This window comes from Ambystoma mexicanum, chromosome 1q, assembly GCF_040938575.1.
Source record: "Ambystoma mexicanum isolate Mex_15411 chromosome 1q, UKY_AmexF1_1, whole genome shotgun sequence".
Classification (NCBI taxonomy): domain Eukaryota; kingdom Metazoa; phylum Chordata; class Amphibia; order Caudata; family Ambystomatidae; genus Ambystoma; species Ambystoma mexicanum.
In genome coordinates this window covers 1,038,353,313-1,038,373,165 of record NC_090922.1, presented here as the reverse complement: position 1 = coordinate 1,038,373,165, position 19,853 = coordinate 1,038,353,313, and the positions used below count along the sequence as shown (strand labels likewise).

The following is a 19,853-nucleotide window of genomic DNA, read 5'->3' as shown; positions in this document are numbered from 1 at the left end:
TTAATGGTCGAATCCAGGCTCCTGTAACAAATGTCCATTGCCTCCTGTGGTCAGACCAGAGTACCTTGCCTGGAGGAAGTGAATGTATGTGCACTTTGACCCATTTCTCTTAGGTTTTCAAGATTCATGAATCTCTGGTCTATTCCCAGGTCTCTTTCTTCCCAGATTACTATTCCCAGGGGCGGCTCGTCCAAAATGGCCAAGGGGCATCAACCCACCAGGTCTTGGCCACCTCTCGCCCATTATGGAGGAGCCAGCCCACACTGAACGCTCCCTCAGCTTTTTTTTCAGCTGAGCGAGCGCTCTGAAGTTTAGTTCCCCAGCTGTGCAAACTCAATAAGCCATGCAAGCCCAAGGCCTTTTTTGCTCCGCCAGCCTTGCATAGCTCATTGGAAATTCTGGCCGGGGAGCTGCATGTGCAAGGGGGCGCTCCTGTGCCTCCTTGCACATAGACATAGCAGGCTGAAGTGGGGCATATGTTCACCCACGCTCAGGCCCCTGCACGCATGTGCAGGAACCAGGAATCTTTCGGTTCATGATAGCAGGGGCTAGAGAGGAAAGACCTTTGTTCATGTATTTTTTCATTTAAATTATGTTTATGGATGCATGGATGCTTGTATTAGGTGTATGTATGATGGATGCTGATGTATGTAGTATGATGGATGCTGGTGTGCATGAGAGTGTGATTGTTGTATGTTCTGTAAATGTATTTGTGCTGGTCCAAGCTGATTTGGGAGAGTTTGGTATGAGGGGGTACACAATTAGCTCCAATGTGCCATGGGGCACAGGTGTGTCTTTACTGGCATCTATGATAGATGTTCATTAAAAGAATACCATGCCCCACTCCTGTGCCCCAGCACCTCATACACAATCCCATCCATCGTGTGAGGCACTTGTCACGACCCTTGCCCAAAACTCCCTCTGGCAAACCCATTGGCCAGGTGGAGTCCGGACTCTGGACTCTAGAGCCTGGCATCCTCTTCAAAAGCCTTTATGGCGCCAGGCTCATACACCATGCAAAACAATGTGCTTGGGTACTACTTTATTGTATTGTCAGTCAACATGGAGGCATCCACATAGCTTGGCTCCTAAGAACCAAGCTATGCGGTCTAGTATTTTGGGTGTGGTAATCTAGGGACTACTTTACCTGGACTATTTTGTTGGGGCTATTTAAACCACACTCGAGCAAGACAACACACTTTGCGTTACTTTGCAGCTTGCAACGTGACGCTCACTGTGTCCAGCTATTCCCTCAAACCTCGGAGAAGCAGAACCTGCAAGGAGACAAAAGGATCATCATTAGCAGCAGCATCATCTTACCTGCAGTCTTCATCTTTAAACACTCGTAGCTACTGAGAACAGCTTCCTTGAATCTGCACGCCTCCCGGACAGAACGACCTGAAAGAGGAAGATAGCGGCAACATTAAAGAAAGCAGTAAAGACATTTACAAATTACGAACTGCTCAAAAGGCTTACCTGGATGGTCGCCTCTTAGCTGGCACCACTCCGGACATTCCACTCGCGCTGAAGAACACCGCGACCTACAAGGAAGGAAAACACAGGTTAGCAAAGGCAAGACTTTGCAGCGCTGCGCATACCGCATCATAGCGCTCATAATGCACCATCATTTACCAGCAGGGCTCAACCAAGCAAGTTTGCCGCGCTGAAACTCTGCATACCTAAGGGAGAAAAAAGACATTTTAAACAAAGAAAGGCATGCAGGATAGCAACAAAACTAAAGAACAGCAATAAGACCTACCTGAACAATATCAAACGGGCCGGTGTCAGCGAAGTAACTGGACCGCACTCGCCCATGAAAGAATGCGCCCCTGCAAAGAAGGCAGGACGGAGAGCACGCCTAATTCTACCACAAGGCAGAATCTTCCCCGCAGACCACATCAGGGCAAAGCTGAGAAGCATACCAGCGAGTACCCCGGCTGGGTGGCGTCCCTGTGGATACCAGGTGAGTGTAACAGCACTGGAGCACAGGGGGCAGGCATGGCATTTTATTACTGCGTGTAAAAAGCTTGCTAGGATTCCTGGCGCCTCACATGCAATGTCGAGCCTGATCCTTAAGCCCCCCAGCGCCTTGCATGTTCACAATTATCTGTGCATGTGAAGCACTGTAGGCCATGGGGGAGAATGACATTTATTAATGGGAATCTGATAGATGCCCAGTAATAAATACCATGACTGGGCTCCTCAACAACTTGCACACACTAATGTGTGCCTGTGAGACGCTGAGTGCCTAAGGGGGTGGGCCTGGCAGTTTTTACTGGGCATCTATGCCGTGGCTGTACCCTGGGACACCAGCTCCTGACACATCCACCCCTTGAGCCCCTCAGTGCCTCACAATCACATTCAACATTAATGTGATTATGTCTGAGTGCAAGGCGCTGCTGGACCATGGCGCAGGCATGGAATTCTTTAATGGGCAAGGTTGAGAAGGAAAGCATAAGTGTCAAGTGGCTAGACTTGAATGTCAATGTAGCCAGTCTAGCCATTTCTTATTGTGGTAAGACATTTTGTTTTGGGCATCTTTGGTAAAGCAAGCATGAAGTGTTATGTAGCTCGAATGGCATTTTAGTGCAGCCAGTTTGGACATGTTTTGGCAGGCATTTTTAATGGTAAAGCCAACTGGAGTATGTTCTTATGTGGGGATACTGCCATATATTCACAAAACAAACATGGAAATGTTTTCTTAAAGTATCATTACTAGCATTATGTGCAAAGTATTCTTATATGGGAATAAGGGTATAATGGTGCAGTCAGCATGGAAATGTATGGACACAACCAGTGTGAAAAAGTTTTATACTGGCACATATTGTGGGAAAAGGCATCATGAAAATGTGTTGGAGAAATGATCCTGTGCGCTGTTGGCGACTTGCATCTATTGGATTTTTTCATTGAATCCCAACAAAAATGGTTTGGCCATTTAGTTTTTCTAAAAAGTGTGCTCTGACAAAATACCATTTTAATCCATTTAAAAAGACGTTCGGGGGCACACTATATATATATATATATATTCACCAGCCGCCACAGATTCTTCCCAACCTTCTTGGGCTTGCGTCCTATTCATTCCACTGAAACTGCCCTTTCCTTCTTAGTCCTTGCTCTCTGGCAGCTACTCTAAAGACTCTTCTGGTGCTATTGGATTTATCAGCTGATTTTGACAGTGGATCATAACCTTCCATCTTCTTTCGGGTTTTCTGGTTCTGTTTTATGGTTTCACTCTGATCCAACTCAACTGAAAGTATTCAGTATCTTGATCATCTTCTATTACCTCATCAGTGTTTCCAGAGGTTCGGTCCTAGGACATTTTCTTTTCTCCCTATACATCTCTTGCGACATCATTTTGTCTTAGGATATCGCATCACTTCTATGCGGATGATGTCCAACTTTCTGTCCTTCCTTTTCATCTTCTATTCATATCAGCCTTGCTTCTAGTCTCCTGGCTATCAAATCCTGGATGTCAAACCACCTGCTAGTCTTAAATGCCACTAAAACAGATCTTTCTCACTAATACCATCCCTTCTTCATTGGTTTCATTTCCCCATTCACAACTACCCATTTCATCTTCTACTTGTAATCTTGGTTTTCATCTCGACACCAACTGGTCTTTCGATCATAATATTTCTATTACTTCACACGCTTGTCGCCATCATTCGAAATTCCAATCTTTTCTTGTGTATGCCACCAAGCTTCCTTTACTCATTTTTTCCATTGTTCTGCTACACTGCCTTTCTCTCGCTTGGCCCCTCTAAAGTTGGATATTAATGCTTTTGTCTCTTATATCATGATTAGATTTCTGTCTCTAGCCACCCTAGGTTGGCTGTTTTCGCACTATTGCCTCAAATGGGCTTGTGCCTTCTTACCCATCTTCTCAAGTTTTTTTATTCTCTTACTCGCATGCTTTGCTTTCAGTCTCAATTCCTATCACCAGATCCTCCCTCATTGTACCCAGTCAAGGTTCCTTCACTTTGCAAGCTCCACCTCACTGAAACGCTCATCCTCCATTACTTCCCATTCTTGATTTTGTACCATTTAAGAATCCTCTACCTCATCTAGTTCTGAATACTTTTAAAATTGCATTGCAGCGCATATATATTACACACACACACACACCAGGCCCATCATGCATGAATCACTACTCACCAAGCTGAAAACATGACAGTCAACGCAAGTGGCTGTATAATGGAGTAATGTCAGCAGCCACCTTGTCACCATACATGACTTATATTTAGTTGTTATTGACATCCACCACAGGGGTGCATATAGTTCAAATCACCAGACTGTTGCAACTTTGCGTTCCAGCAGCTGTGCCGGAACATACATGTGACCTTTGAATCTGCCATGCTGCCACTGCAGGGTAGTTGCTGTGGGATGTCACGAAACTATCAAAGCAAAGTACACAGGTACTCTACATTTTTGGCATGGAGCATTATGAAGGGCACGGGAGGGGCAGAGGAGTTGGAAGAGTCACATTTCTAACTGTCGCCAATTGCATTCCAGTACATCCCAAAATGCAGGACCAACAGCAACAATACCGGTGGCTCGACACCTTTATTTCGACAAACTTGACAGGTTTTGAGCTAGATAATAGGACATGGGGCATATCCTACAAATGATAAAAGGGACAGCTATACTAAAAGTATCAGGATAGAGACCAGATACGTGCAACAGGATTGTGTGTCCTGGTTTGCATTGCCTACATGAACTTGACGGACCCGGATCTAGCAGCCAAAATGCTTTTGGACCTCCTAGCTTTTGAATTTTCTTGGCACATTTGTACCCTCGCCCCAGGGCACCTTTCTCAGATTCTGGGCTTCAGTGTAATACTCCTAGTAGGTAGTCCATTCTCCCAACCCTCAAACACGCGTCCTTGGGGTTACCCTACCAGAAGTAATTGCTCCCGCCTTGCCAGGGACTCTTTACCCAAGCATGGGAGGGAGGTGGGGCAGGATAGGGGCAATGAATTCTTGGTGTCCGGCTCCAAATACAACTCCATAATCCAGTGTCAATCGTCCAGGCCTTGTAGCTTCATGGTCTAGTCTCTCCTTCTGGCTCCTTCCGTAACACAGCTCTAGCCCCCAGAATGCTTGCAGTAGGTTCCCCTTTTCTCTGGTGCCCATCAGGGTTTGAGACATTGCCACCATTAGCAAACTATCCTTCTTTCTCCAGTAGCAGCTTGGCAGCAGGCTTCGGATTTTCGGATGACAAAAAGGCACCCCTTTCCTTTCAGTCCTAATGGATCAATTGAGCATTTCACCACTTGCTTGGAAACTGACCCCATAAGGGTTGAGCAACGCTACATCAAGTTTTTACTTTCTCTACCTTAGAGTATTCAGGTATTGGGTTTCAGTCAGCAACCTCAGGATTGGCTCCCCTTTTGCTTATGGTGCGGACTGATTGCTTAAAACTCTGGCCTGCCATTTTCAAGCCTGGTGAAATCAGTTTCCCAGATTATGCAGCTTCTCTGCAGTAGTCTCTGGCTTGAGTGGAAAATGTGGTCCACATGTCAGGGTGGTCAGAGAAAGGGAGGGAGAAAATTGTCCTTTAAAGAGCGTTCCCGTCCAGATATAGCCACAGTTCACTGCCAGACCATGGCATACACAATTGCTCCCACTTTTTGCAACGACCAGTGTAATGACAGTGGCCTCAGTATCTGCAAGGTATGAGGACTTCCTAATTGCTAAGGAAATCTCTGTAATGGATGTATAGAAGAACAGGAATTCTCCTTGCAGCATGTTGTCCAAGCATGCGTTACAAGGTTAGGCAGTTGGGGCAGCCGCTAGGAAATCCCTGTTTTATACCTCCAAGTGTTTGTCGGCATCCCTAGTGGTGGGAAGGAGACTGCCTGTCCCACCGCCCCAAGCGCTTTAAAGTGAGGTGAGATGCATTCGAAGCACTATGATGGGCCAGAGGTGAGGGGGGACGGTGATAGGACCACCTCTCAATATAAAGGACCCCACTTGAGTATAATCAAATATAAACAACCCACATCATGTAGCACAGGGTGTGAGCAACATTGCTATCTTGCATAGTTATTAGTAATCATAGGTAGAAGGCAAGGCCTGCACGGTGATTGTGGCATTGCATGCATTAGGGCCAAATTGCGAGACGAGGGAAATCTCCAGCCATGCCCGAGCTCCCATGAGGACAGCTCACACCCTCAACTGCCACAACACCTATTCATTATTCTAACAAAATAGTTTTTTACTCAAGAGGAATGTGCCCTACAAGGATGTGACCACAGACTGGTGCCTGGTGCGCATGCTCTCACACTGGCCAAAGAATGACCCAGCCCATCCACAGGCGACCACGAGTTATAGCCCATATAAAATGACTAAATATTAAGATCCTTGAATTCCATGGCACCAGGTGCCCTTTGACCACCAACCCCAAAAGCAACAAGTCCAGACATGTTCAAAGACGCCGGACAGGGCACATCGTTGAACGACAATCTTGTATTGTGAGGTGTTGGGAGGGAAACACTACAGTTCAAAATGAGGGCGGAGACCTTGGAGCCGGATGGCACGTAAGGCAGTGAGTGAAATGTGTGTGAGAGAAGGTTAAGAGTGCCCCAGAACCTCCTTTATGCCCGTCTTAAGGCCTGTCAGGTGCACAGTATAGTGACAAAAGTAGCATTATGGTAGGAGTGTAGTCAATTTATTCTTTGACGCGAGAAGATGATCAATGCAGCACCCATGTGATGGAAGATGGACGACTGGGCTGGAACCAATGACCTGGCATCTCTTATGGCACAGGCACACCAAACAGCCTCCCAGGTTTTAACTGTACATATTGTGTCATCTATAACAATGTTTTCCTTTATATTTTCCTTTATAAGATTATGCTTGTACTACTGTTCGGCAGAACATTCTTAGCAGAAGAGTTCTTTGCTGTTGCTCTGATCTGGTTGTGAGATTAAAACTTTATCCTTACAAGATCGACTTAGGCCTTTCTCCCCTAGCGGGTTGCATTTTCTGGTGGCAGCGTTCAAGGACTTCCCTTCGCCAGCCCCAAATACACCACACAACCCCAGACCTATGCAAGTGGCACACCCAACATGACTGTTAGAGCCACATTAGAAAGACACCAAATAACTGGCATGTGGAGCTGCCTGCCATATGATGTTTGAACCATATAGCAGTCACATGCACAGCAGCTTTCTTATGTTAAAGGTAATTGTACCGTGCACCGTCACCAACGGAATTGGTCCCCATGCGCTCTGGCGAATCTGATACGTTAAGGTTGGATGGGTTAGTAAGGTGAAGAGGGAGTAGGATAGTGAGAGGAGTGGCGTTCTGTAGGCAGATTCAACTCGGTATAGACCGGGTGCTGAACTTTGGTGCAGGTATTGGATCGGTGTCAGTCCGTGTGTGCTGTTGCTCCGGCTTGTGTTGTTGCAGTGTTGTGAAGTGCGTGCGGCTTGTGGTGCGAGAGATGGTTGTGTGAGTTTTTGAGTGAGATAAGTATGCAGAGTTTGAGGTTATATTGGTTAGTGGGTTACCTGACCTTTAGCATGCTAACATTCACAGTTTTGTCTAAGTGTGGCACTTGTTGGCCTTCACAATCCTATCTAGAAGCGGCGCAGGCGAATGTTCAGAATTCTATCTAGGTGTGGGCATGCTAACATTCACAATCTTATCTAGATGCGGCGCAAGCTGGTGTTCACAGTTGTAAGTGTGGCACATGCTAACATTCAAGTTTCATCTAAGCGCGGGCATGCTATCCATCAAAGACCTATCTAGATGCAACGCAGGCTAATGTTCACCATTCTATCCAAGTGTGGACATGCTAAGATTTACAATTCTATCCAAGTGTGGACATGCTAAGATTTACAATTCTATCCAAGTGTGGACATGCCAATATTCACAATTCCATCTAGAGGGGACACAGGCTAATGTTCACAGAGATGGTGAAAGATACAAGTGAGAGCAGCATCTCGGGTTCCTAAAGAATGCAGACTGTCCAGGAGAATGGTGTGTGGTCAATAGATTCGAAGGTGGCAGAGGTCAAGAAAATAGAGTACAGCACATCCTTCCGTGCTCGCTGTCTTTTTAGGTCATCTCAAATGGACACTAGAGAGGACTCTGTTCCTCTGAGCGGTCTGAAGCCAGATTGGGCAGGGCCGAGTAGGTTGTTAGCTTCAATGACATTTCTGAGTTGCTTGTATGCTGTGCAGTCCATGAGTTTCATGAAGTGGGTAGGGAGAAGTCGAAACAGATTTATTTTGAGGATGGTTTGATGTAGAAGGTTTAAGGCTTCTGGTAAGGCTCCCAATAATGGGGAATGTTTAAGGATTGAGTGGGTGATGCTGCCTGCACAGGTTGAGGCTAGGTTGTTTTTGAGAAGGGTGGGCAAGGGTCTTTAGCACAAAGCTGCTTGTTGCGTTGCCCTAGGAGAGGAAATCTGGGTATGAGCCATTGAGAGAAAGAGGCAAAGGTTTGTATCGGGAGGGAGTTTGGACGGGGCTATTGTTGCCAATATAGAGATGATGGCAGCATGGCGCTAGAGACGTGTTCTGATGAGGCATCTCGTAGGGATTGAGAGTTGGGGCAGGCTGGAGAATTCCTTGCTTGGGTTGCGAGAGTTCAGAATTCTGTTCCCATAGAATGCCTTCTTCGTTTTTATGATTTCCAATCTGTATGTCTTGCTAAGGTGGTTTTGTTTTGGGCGGTTGGGTTGGTTCTCCAGGTCCGTTCCATACAATGCTTTAGGGTTTAGTGATTGGAGGTTGGTGTACCACCTGGATGGTGTGGGGCCCGATCTGAGACGGCTGCTTTATTCGGGTGAGGTGGTGCAAGGGTTTTAGAGGGCGGAGGTAGAGTGCTGGTAATGAGTTGAGAAGGGAGTGACTGGCCACCACCATCCTCCTCACCCCACTCTGAACAAGCGTGGCCTCGAGCATGGGCCGTGGTTGAGAGGGTTACAGAAAAGATTGCCGAGTGATCTGTCCATGTTAGGGGGCATGGAGGCAGTGTGGATGAGGTTTGTGGCACTAAATACTGGATCGAGGGTGTGGCCATGCAAAGAGATAGGTTGTCTGAGGAGTCAAACCAGATTTAGACCTAGGCTGGCGAGTGCTGGATGTAGGTTGATCATTGTCAGCGAGTGTGAAGTTTGTTGTAGCCAGGCGGGTCAGCAAATGAGAAAGAAGCTCTGCAAGGTTGAGGGTGAGAGTTGACAAGAAGGGATTCATAGTATGTAGCGCTAGCTGAAGGTAAGGTCCAGGTACCAAATCTGCCTCGGCCACGCTGGGGCGATGAGGATCAACTTGCATCGGCTTTGGATGACTTGCAGGAGAGGCAGCCTGTATAGGAACAGGCCCTCCCATGGGAAGAACGCAACCCCATGCTCCCCGGCTGGTGAAACCTGCTGGTAAATCTCTGGCACTGGAGTTTGCTGTTGCAAACAGATCTAAGTGGGTCTGCCCCCCCTGAGGAAAAGGTTGTCCACCCGATTCACTCATGGCAAGAGCGCAGCTCCCTGAGAGTCAGACAGTGTTTCACTCCCGCCAGGTGAAACAGAATGAGAAACATCCCTGGCCAATGGCCCAGTGCCACAACTCCTGCGCCTCTCTGGAGAGCACAGAGGACCTGGTGCCACCCTGCTTCCTGATGTAGAACACTGGTGGTCTTGTCCGTGAAGATCCTCACCACGTTGCCCTTGAGGGACAGAAGGAAAGACTCGATTTGATGTGGAGATACCTCTCGTCGCCACAGGCCTCTGGCATGGACATCCAGTTTGGGCTCCCCTGCCCTCCACAGAAGCGTCTGTGGCGACAGTCTCCTGGTACGGGGGACTAAGTCTGTGCCCCCGGCGATGTTGGAGCATACGCCCCACCACCTTACCAACCGACAGAACTGTCGAGCACAAAATCTTGTCCTCGAAGCTTACAGACACCTGGATCCAGCCGGCATCTAGGAATTCCTGGAGCCGTTGCATCCTCAACCCGCAGAGCCTGATTAAGTAGATACACGACGACATGCAGAGCAGCAACTTGATGGGCCTCACTGTGGCAATCTTCAGTGCCAACAGCCATTGCACCAAAAATGTAGCTATTCTTCTCTGAAGGGGGTCGCCAGGCAGGGACTTGAGCCTGTATCCCATACCCCAGGAACAGAGCGTCCTGTGATGAATCAAGCAAGACTTCGGATAATTCACAGAGAATCCCAGATCGGTCAGCAACCGGAAGGTCCTGTCCATATGGTAGACAGCAATTTCCCTTGACTTGTCCTGGATTATATTGATTCAGTTGGGCAAAATGTTCTATTCAGTAAGCTAGGACAAATATCCCAAGAGAGGGGAAAAGAAACTATGGGCTAAACGGTACTAAGCCACACAATAGGGGGCATACATATTTGAAAAGCCCAGTTATATATTGTGCACCACTCAAAGGACTATTTCAGAACAGAATACATATTTTTTTTACAAAATACTGATTAGCAACAAGCTTCGAAAGCTCTGGACTATACAAACATTACTTACCATTCACTGAAGGAAAAAGCCATAAAAAAAGTTACAAAAACGAGCACACTTTTGGAGGTCTGAAAGGATTTGTACTAGAAGAAACACCCGTCAGCAAGGGATCATGTGGAGCATTCTGAAGGCAAAACTGCTTCAATTCGGCTGCAGCTTGCGAGACCTGTGTAGCAGAAGTAAAAAAATATAAGATGTTTAAAATGTCAATAGGGATATAGTTGTGACTGGACATTTTCTCCTTCATAAAATTAACCCGCCTCCCCCACACGCTGTGCTAAAGCCAGAACTGGAGTAACAAGACATTAAAGTTATAGAACTTTTTCGTTTTGGCTAGTGTTCTATAATCATCTACATGCAAAGCTATTGTCACATCAGTGCAGATGGGGGGAGGATAGCAGCTCACTACCATCTCTATCCATCATGAGGCCATTCCACATACTTCCGCCCCTCCCAACAATCCCTCACTACCGAGGGGGTAGTGTGAGCTGGCTTTCCAAGGTAACTCGAGCAAACAACCTGGATGCATTTACTGAAACGCAATTGTGTTTTGTAGGTCCGATCTGCAACGTTTGATGTAGTCTAAATCGAGGCTTTTTTTCAATTAAAATAAATACATTTTCACCCAACACTATTTAACCAGCTCCCAGTGCAATTAGAAAAAAGTCTTATTCTTGCGCCTCTTAAGCGCAACTCAATGTTTAAAAAGATCCAGAGATAAAGACAGAAGCATCACTGGCAACTAACTGTTTGTGTAATGCTTATCCACACGTATTTGCGTCAGTAGTTCCTGGCAAAATTTGTGCGACTGCTGTATGCATGTAGAAGTCTTAAGGTTTAGTTCCAATATAGTCGCTACACACTTCTATAACCGTTTACCAATTTGTTTACAGGATTGTAAATGTGCAAACATTTTGTCACACCATTTCAAATTTTGAGGGAAATACTTGCCAGGGACAAAACTGCAGTTGGAAAACCTGTCCTTACTACACCACAACTCCCTACAACTTAATCTTACCTTCCAGCAGGCATTATTACGGATTTAAAGGATGCCCCCAATCAGATGTGCAAAACGCAAGACAAAAAAATGCTGTCTTGGAGAAACTAGAGCGCCAACCCAATGAGACGGATTTGTTATGAAGGACTGCTCACATAGCACAAATGGCAAGACGATAGGAAGGCAGAGTAAGCGCTCATGGAGGGCACCAGGGATATGGTAACCAGACCTTGCTATCAAAGAAGGACTTCATTTAAATGACAAGGTCTTGAATCTGCAGGGGGCAGAATATTTCGCCAGAGGGCAGAATGAAGGTTTGCAGAAAGTTCTTAGGTTTCAAAGCAGCCAGCCAAAGAGTACAGTAAAAGGCAAGGGGTTTGGAGGGCTGCCAGGTTAGACTGCTCACTTTCCAAAAGATGTAGTGGTGTTCTGTGCTTGCAAGACAAAGCTGTCAATTGTAATTGGTGCGGGCCTGGTTTCTCAAACAAATTCTGGCGCACCGATGACTTGTGGGCCAATTGCCACCAAAAAGGTAAAAAGGTGTCCTTCAAACTCCAGAGGGTGGTTGAGAGGAGACGAATCAAAGTGGTGTGCAGGGATGGGTTATGCATCAATCGCTACATTTTAGAAAATGATATATGCTGAGCATATCATCATCATCTTAATCTCATTTGTGATGGTTGTATCTGCTTAGAATCGCTTGCTGTGCATAAAGTCCAACATCTAGTGGTAACGGCAGAGTATTGCACCTTTATAAAGATCGAAAAGGGACGTAGACATGGGTGTGACAAACAATCCCCAACTTGACATGTACCCAAAATCCTTCACCTGTAGAGGTCCCACTGGTTTTTGTTCTGCCGTGAGGAAGCCTTAGACATGCGAGTACAGAAGTAGGTGTAAGATGTCCATGTTCCTTCTACTCCAAGAGGGGAGGAAGGGTGGGCGCATGCAAATCCAAGCAGATTCAACCATCAGAAATGTGATTATGGTGAATAAAGCAGGTCTTCTGATGTTTGTGAATCTGTTAAAATCACATGCTGTGCATATACTTACAAGCAGTATCAGGAGATGGTGGCATGTGTGAAGGAAGAGTAGCAAAGAGATGTCTATGTATGGCTTGTCCCACCTAAAAATCGGACTTCAGTGTGTGTGTGTCTAAGTAGTATTGCTGGGTGAAAGAATGACCATAACTCCAGGTTTCTGCTTTGCAAATGGAATCTAGAAGGACGGTTGCAATGAAAGCTATGATAGCCGTGTGCCCAGAGTCACGTGAGCTCTAGGCATAAAGGGTAGATCTCTTGGCAAGAGAACCAGTGTTGTGCAATTCATTTGGAAATAGATTTAGATACAGGGTCCCCTTCTCTACCAGCTGCCACAGAGAACAATTTGGTTTTTCTTTTAGTGGTTAAGTCTTTTCAAGGTAGTATGTTATGGCTCTCAGAGGCTTCTTTCTGCAAAGAAAGCGGGGTTTTGAAAGAAAGTGGGATGTTAAATTGATTGGTTCACATGGAACTTATAGATGAATGTAGGCACAAAACTAGCTCGTCTTTGTAAATAGTTACAAATGGGTCCTAAACAGAGGGCCTGCGGTTCACTCACCCTCATTTTTGAAGTGATGGGCACTAGGAAGGCAGTCTTATAGGTGAGGGCCTTAAGGGTAGCCTTCTGCATTGGTTCAAAAGAAGATCCAATTAATCTTGTGATGACATTAAAGTCCTATCCGGGAGCTGAAGACTTTTAAACCCTTCCGTAAAAGACAGGAATCTTCCACCATGAAACCTTGCTCTACTCTGAGATGTGGTATACGCAGAGAGAGCAGCCAGTTGGACTTTTAGGGAATTGAAAACAAGTCATGAGTCTAATAGACGTATTAGGTACAGGACAAAATCTTTGGGGACATACGATGGATTGACATCCTTATTGCACCAAATACAGCAGGTCTACTTATTCTAATAGAAATGCCAAGTGTTGGGTTTTTGTGCTTCCCGAGTAGGTCCATACATCTCTGGGGGAGTTGGAGGAGCCCAAACTTTGACTTCAGGAGCCAAACTGCTAAGTATTTCCTCTTGGTCTTGCTATAACATGTACGGGTATGGCAGTTTCCTGGGGGAAGGGGGACTGACATCCTCATGTGATGGAGAACCATGGCTGCCAGACACACAGAGGTGCCACCAGGATAAATGCGCCTAGTTCCTGGTGCATCTTGTGCACTATCCTGTTGAGAAGGGGAACTGGGAGGAGGGGGAAGCATAGGCAAATCTCCCGGACCACGTTATCCAGAGACCATTCCTTTTGGAGCGCTTCTGAGGCTGGGCATTGGGCATTCAGAGTAGACGTCTGGAAAACCCCACTCTGCAAAGAAGTTGAGTAGAATGCGCTCTTGCAAGCGTCACTCATGCTCTATTGTTAGGTCAAAGTGTCAGCTGATCACGTCGGCCAGAAGATTGTGTTCTCCTGGAACAGGTTAGGATAAGAACATGTCATGTTGGAGTGCTTTCCAGATGTTCTGGGATAGCTTGGCTAGCCCTAGAGAAGGATTGCTCCCTGTTCAAGTAGTATATGGCCATGGTGCAGTCTCCCCTGAAGGTGAGTGTGGAAGGTTTTCAGTGCACACCACGAGCAGTTCCAACAGATTGATGTAACTGGATGCTACAGATGGGGACCATATGCTGTGCGTGTTCTGTTGAAGGAGGTGGGCACATGTCCGTGGTGAGTGGCGCCTCACTGCAGAGGTGAAGGTTTTACCCTGCAGAAGGTTTTTTTCCCCTTGACCACCACTGCAGAGAGTGAATGAGGGCTGTCGCGACAACCACTAGAACGTCCCACTGGTTGCTGTCCTATCACCATTGGCTTGAGGGCCACATCTGCATGGGGCACATACGTAAACGAGCGTGTGCAGGAAGCCATCATCCCCCGCAACTGTATGGCCTTGCGAACGATTACCAAGTCACTGGCTACATAATGAGGGATATGGAACAGCATGTTTTCAACCCTCTTGTTGGAGGGGAAAGACAAGCCAGGCTTCTGTCCGAATCAAGGCCCCCCAGAAACTGTTGGACTTGGCAGGAGACCAGACTTTTCATTAACAGAGAATCCTAGATTGAATAGGATATCTACTTCAAGTGTCCCAGGTATGTTCCACAGGAGCCTCCAGTTATGAGCAAGTCGTCGAGGTAAGGGTACACAGGGATGGACTGCCTGCACAGGTGAGCCACTGCTATCGTTAGTACCTTTTGTAAACACTTGGGGCTGAGGCAATGACGAAGGGGAGACCCTTCAACTGATTGTGCGTTTGCTCCGGAACCAGAGGTACTCTGTGCGCTGGCAACACTGAAATTAAGTATTTCTCATGTCTAATGGGGCCATTCAATCCCCCTGCCGCAGCAACAGGATTATGAGAGGTCATGAATTTCTGAGGTATGAATTACTTGTTGCAGGACAGATCTAAAACAGGGTGCATGGTTAGATCCTTTTCAAGGAAGTATATTGAATAAATAATGGTTTACCTGGAGATGAGCGACAAATTACATGGTGCTCCTTCTACCTGGACCTCGTCCAATAGGATGCGCAGATGGTCTGATGAGTTGTCTGCTCCCGGGTGGATGGAGGAATTTGATGCAGTACCCATGGGCAACTGTCTTGAGTAGCCACTGATCTGATCCCCACCTCTGAGCCCCCCCCCCCCCACCCCAACATGTGGGCAAAAGATGTTGGGGGGGGGGGGGGGGAAGTGTACCGCTGAGTCACTGAGGTGGAGGTTAGGGAGCCTCTGGACACAGCTGCCTCTGCCTTCCCTTCCCCCTCCCCCCTCCCCCATGAAATACTCTTTGTTGAGGGGATTGGAAACCAGTGGAGGAGCCTTGTGCAGAGGTCCAGTTGGAGACCCCCCCGAACCATATTGTTCCTGGGAAGAGCGGGAGAAGGACTGCTTGCGAAAGGGCCAGCAGGCGATGAAATTGCCCCACTGGACTAAGGGCTTGGCTGAAACTTGATTGAGGGATTTTAAAGTCTGGTGCTCTTTCTTGGGAGTCTCCAGAGCCTCACTTTCCAAAAAAAGGCTGGCTTCCTCCATTGTCTTGTTGATCAGGGAGGCTCTCTGGGTTAAAGACTGCATTTTTGAGCCATGTGTACAAGGGGGCCCCCCGAGCAAGGGCACGCCCTGCAGTTTCAGCAGAGTCCACAGTATTGTTAATATTCTGGGTGACTTGTTGTCCTTAAGCAACCACAGCCAAAATGCAGGGGCAAGCAGGTTGGGACCTCTTGGACAAGACCCCACTGAACATCACTATAGCTCACTAGGACTGGTGTTAGCTATTCTAGTGGAGAAGGTGGCAGAAGTGGCAACACGTTTGCCAAGGGCGTACCATTTTTTTTACATTTCTTTTCTGGAGGAAATTCCAACGAGGACAATGGGTACCCCAGCCCTCCTCTGCGTAGTAGTGACGACCAGGGAGTCCGGGATGGAATGGCCCCTGATGTAGGAGCCTGGCGGAACATGTTCTCCACACAGCGCACGTGTGAGCAACAAGGGGGCCACACGCTTCTTGAGTTCAACAAAGGGATGGCTTGGCTGACCGGGGTCTTTTCCATAAGGATGTTTTCCACAAAGTCTTAATCAGGGACACACATGTGGTCGTCAATAGGCAAGCCTCTGGTCTGAGGAGTGTCTGAAAAATTGTCACTGGGTCAGAGTCATGAGGGGGAGTGGTAGGCCACGTGCCCTGGTCATCAACAGGGTTCGAATCATGGTCCCAATAAGTAGGATCTTGGTTGTTTTGGGCATAAGAAATGTCTTAGCTAGGATCACCTGAATCATCTACGAACATTGCTACACCCATTCAGGATAGACCAGGCCAAGAAGGTGCTGTGTATTCCCAGTATCCTTGGCAACTAGAAGCAGAAGAGAGCACAGTGCCATTGATCATTATGTATAACCTTGTTTTAGCAGGGACTCCAGTCTAGCCCTTTTAAGACTCAGATTCTGCCCATCAAACAGCTAGGAAGGAACACTTCTAGATTTAGGTTTGTTCAACATTTAAGAGACGTAAACATAGTGGTTCTTCACGCTTTCCCTAGCGGTCCCTAAATCGGCTTACAATCATATCCTGCAACCCACAGACTGCTTCACACTTCAGTGGTAGATCTGTGTTCTCCTTCTACATTACTGAGCAGTCAGTTACTAGTGTGCACATTATAAGATTCATGCAAAGCTAGCCAGGTGTTACTGACTGCATTCGTGAATAAAAAGGCACAAATCATCCAAACAAACTACGATTGTATAAGGAAAGGGTACACTATCTGGTGGACATTTATGGTTCCCAGATACAGAACTCATACCCGAAAGGAAACTCAACAGTATTCCTAAGCCACAGACCAATCACAGCAAGGAGCCTTTATGGAGTGTAAGGTTATGCTGAGATAGTCCATCACAACACTTCTATGAAGGCCAATACATCAGAACCGCTTCAGTGGACCAAGGGGCAGAGTAAGAAGTGGATGCCATGAACAAAGCCTCAAGTGCTTTAGGACTCCCAGATTGTTGTCATAGTTTGCATGAGTAGTTCTAACACAAATATATGTTCAGTATCAAAGAACCATTGCTTACTATAGCATAGAGACCCAGTAGAAGCAGAAATGACTTCCTTCGCTCAGTAGCTGCTGCAGTCAAAGCATTGCAGTATTGGAAGATCAGTGGTTCCAGCAGGTACCCATTCAGTAGTGCTTTGGTTTTCAAGTAATGCAACACATGTCTGTGTCCCAAACAAACATCTATAAGGCGAGGCGCCTAAACTCCTCCAACATTACCCTAACCAGAGTTCTGTGCTGAACTGTCGCCAATTCTAATCGATCGGGAACCAAATGACTGGCTATTGCAGAGGGGCTAGTTACTATACTGGATGGTTCATGGATAATGGCCCAAACCACTGCAGCAGTTTCCCCATATTTTGGGCAAGGCTGTTCACCGCATTAAGAGGGGTGCATTGTTTGGGAATATTTAATATTCATGGGCAGTTGGGATTGTGGAAGAGAATCCACATTACATTCTGGAAGTCCTGCAGCTAGATGGGGCTTCATTTTGTGAAGGGTGACTATTTGGAGCGAGGCAGTTTGTGTGTTTTGGCAGGTTTTCTGGGTGGGCAGGCTGCTATCAATGGTGAAGCCCAAGTATTCACAGAATGAAATGCAGATCAAATCCATTTTGGAGAATATCATTGAAAAATTGTTGGACAAGTTCTTTAGCATGTATGCGTTAAGCTGGAAAGAATCTGCATCCAGGACGAGGATAGCTTGGTAAAATGATGCCCTGTGGGATTTTTGCTCACGTACAACTGAGTATCGTCCACATACTGGTGGCTGGCTAGGGGATCATTGGAGTGTGCCAAGAGGCTCCATGTAGAGACTAAAGAATTGGTGAGAGGATGGAAGCTACGCAGAACACATTTGGTTAAAACGCAATGTGTTAATTTGGAATGCCTTGTGTGCCAGCGAGGGAAGGGGTTAAAACAATTGAATGCTATGCCAAAGAATCCCATCCCATCAGCAAGGGAGAGGAGAATGCTGTGGTTGAATGATGCAGAAGAGAGCATGAGGACAAGAAGGCATGTGTCGCCGTTATCCATTATTTGGAGGGCATCATCCACCACCTGGATGGTGGCTGTCTTAATGCTACACTTTTAGGAGGTGTAGTTAGATTCGGACAAGTAGCTGTGTAGAGACTTTTGCAAGTTTTTGCCAATAAACTGGGAGTTTGTAAGGGCTGGTAGGTGGGTCTAGGGTCAGTCATGTCAAAAGAGGTCATAGAAGAAAAGTCTTGAGGGTGTCCGGAACAGCCCTTCTGTGAGGGAAGCATTAATGATGTAGTGGAGCCCGAGCCCAGCAATAGTTTAATGGAGGATGGGAAGATGTTGCTCTGAAATGTGGTAAATTAGGGCTTGCTGCTCATTCCTGTGCGCTTGCTCTCATCTGTCTCCCCCCACTCCCTCCTTATTCCATGGTGCTCTCCATCTCGCCTATCTTCTCTAACTGCTTCTCCATTGACTATCCTGCTCTCCTCACTAAATCTGGTAGGAAAACGTTAAAAAAGGACATCCTGGTCTCCAACCCAGGCCTCCCCATCGCTGACACCTACACTAGTGCCTCCTCCAAGGAAACTCTTACTGACATACTCTTCTTCGTGCCTTCTCCTGACCCATGGACCCTTTATATTGCCCGTGCCCTCTCCTTTTTCCTCTTCTCCCTTTAATGGTGGCACCCGTCGGGATGCTCCCTTGGCCCCTTTCCACTCCTCTAAGGCCATCATTAAGGTCTACGCTAATGGGACTGTCTTGGTCCACGGCCCTCAGGCCAACCTCCACCTCTTTGATAGACGCTTCCTGCGCCTCATCAACTTCCTTTCCTCTCCTGCTGTCCCCTCTCTGGCTCCTTCACCTCTGCAGAGCATACCTCTGATGTGTACCCCTCCCCAGAAGTCCTTCAAGGATGGCAACCTTCTCCACATTGCCACTCTTAACTCTCGCTCTGCTGTCAAACATTCCTCTGATATCTGTCGCCTTCTTGAGGAACTGGACCTTGACATCCTCTCGGTCTCAGCCAGTTCTGTCACCAGCTTTGACACACTCCTACCTGATGGTTACAAGATCCTCTGCGGCCCTATCATCCCAGTGAGAGAGAGAGTGTGTGTCTCTCTCTCTCTCTCTCTCTCTTCTCCCCCTCTTCCCTCCCCCCCCGGCACTATGCACAGCCTCCTCCTCCTCCTCCTCGTCGTCCTCCTCGTCCTCCTCCTCCTCCTGCCACCCCTGCTCCCTCCTTCTCTGCCTTTCCCCTTTTTTCTGCTGACAAGTTTGACACAAGTCCGATCTATGAAAGTCTCATCAAAACAGGTCCACCCCTGTTCCTCCATCACCATCAAGGATCACATCAACTCCTTGGCTCCTGCCCTGGCAGACTTCTGCAATCACTCCTTGGCCTCTGGAGTCTTCCCATTCTCCCCCCTCCCTCAAGCACTCCCTTGTGCACCCCCTTCTTAAACCCTCTTCTGACCCCTCCAGCCCGGCTAGCTATCGCTCCCTCCCTGGGCAAGCTCCTGGAGAAACTGGGCATCTCCCAGCTTAATCCCCATGCTGAATCTGTTGGTAGTCTTCATGACCATCAGTCTGGCTTCAGAGCTGCCAGAAGCACAGAAACAGCTCTCCTGAACATCCGTGAGGACCTGCTCTCGAACCTGGACTCCAACACCCCATGTGTTCTCATTCTGCTCAATCTCTCTTCTGCCTTTGATAATGTCAACCACACCATTCTGCTCAACCGTCTGTGATAACCTGGGTATCACTGGTCAGGCTCTGGCGTGGCTGACCTCTTTCCTCTTCAATCC

At 47.2% G+C, this 19,853-nt stretch overlaps 1 protein-coding gene across 1 annotated transcript in view; it reads right to left on the bottom strand.

Annotated features, from left to right (window-relative positions):
* Nucleotides 1–19,853, bottom strand: part of GNG5 (G protein subunit gamma 5) — a 90,597-nt gene that overhangs the window by 30,200 nt on the left and 40,544 nt on the right. Inside the window, exon 2 of the mRNA XM_069641724.1 lies at nt 10,495–10,651. Within this exon, the coding sequence (XP_069497825.1) occupies nt 10,526–10,651 (126 nt within the window). The 3' untranslated portion in view covers nt 10,495–10,525. The remainder of the gene's footprint in view (nt 1–10,494; nt 10,652–19,853) is intronic.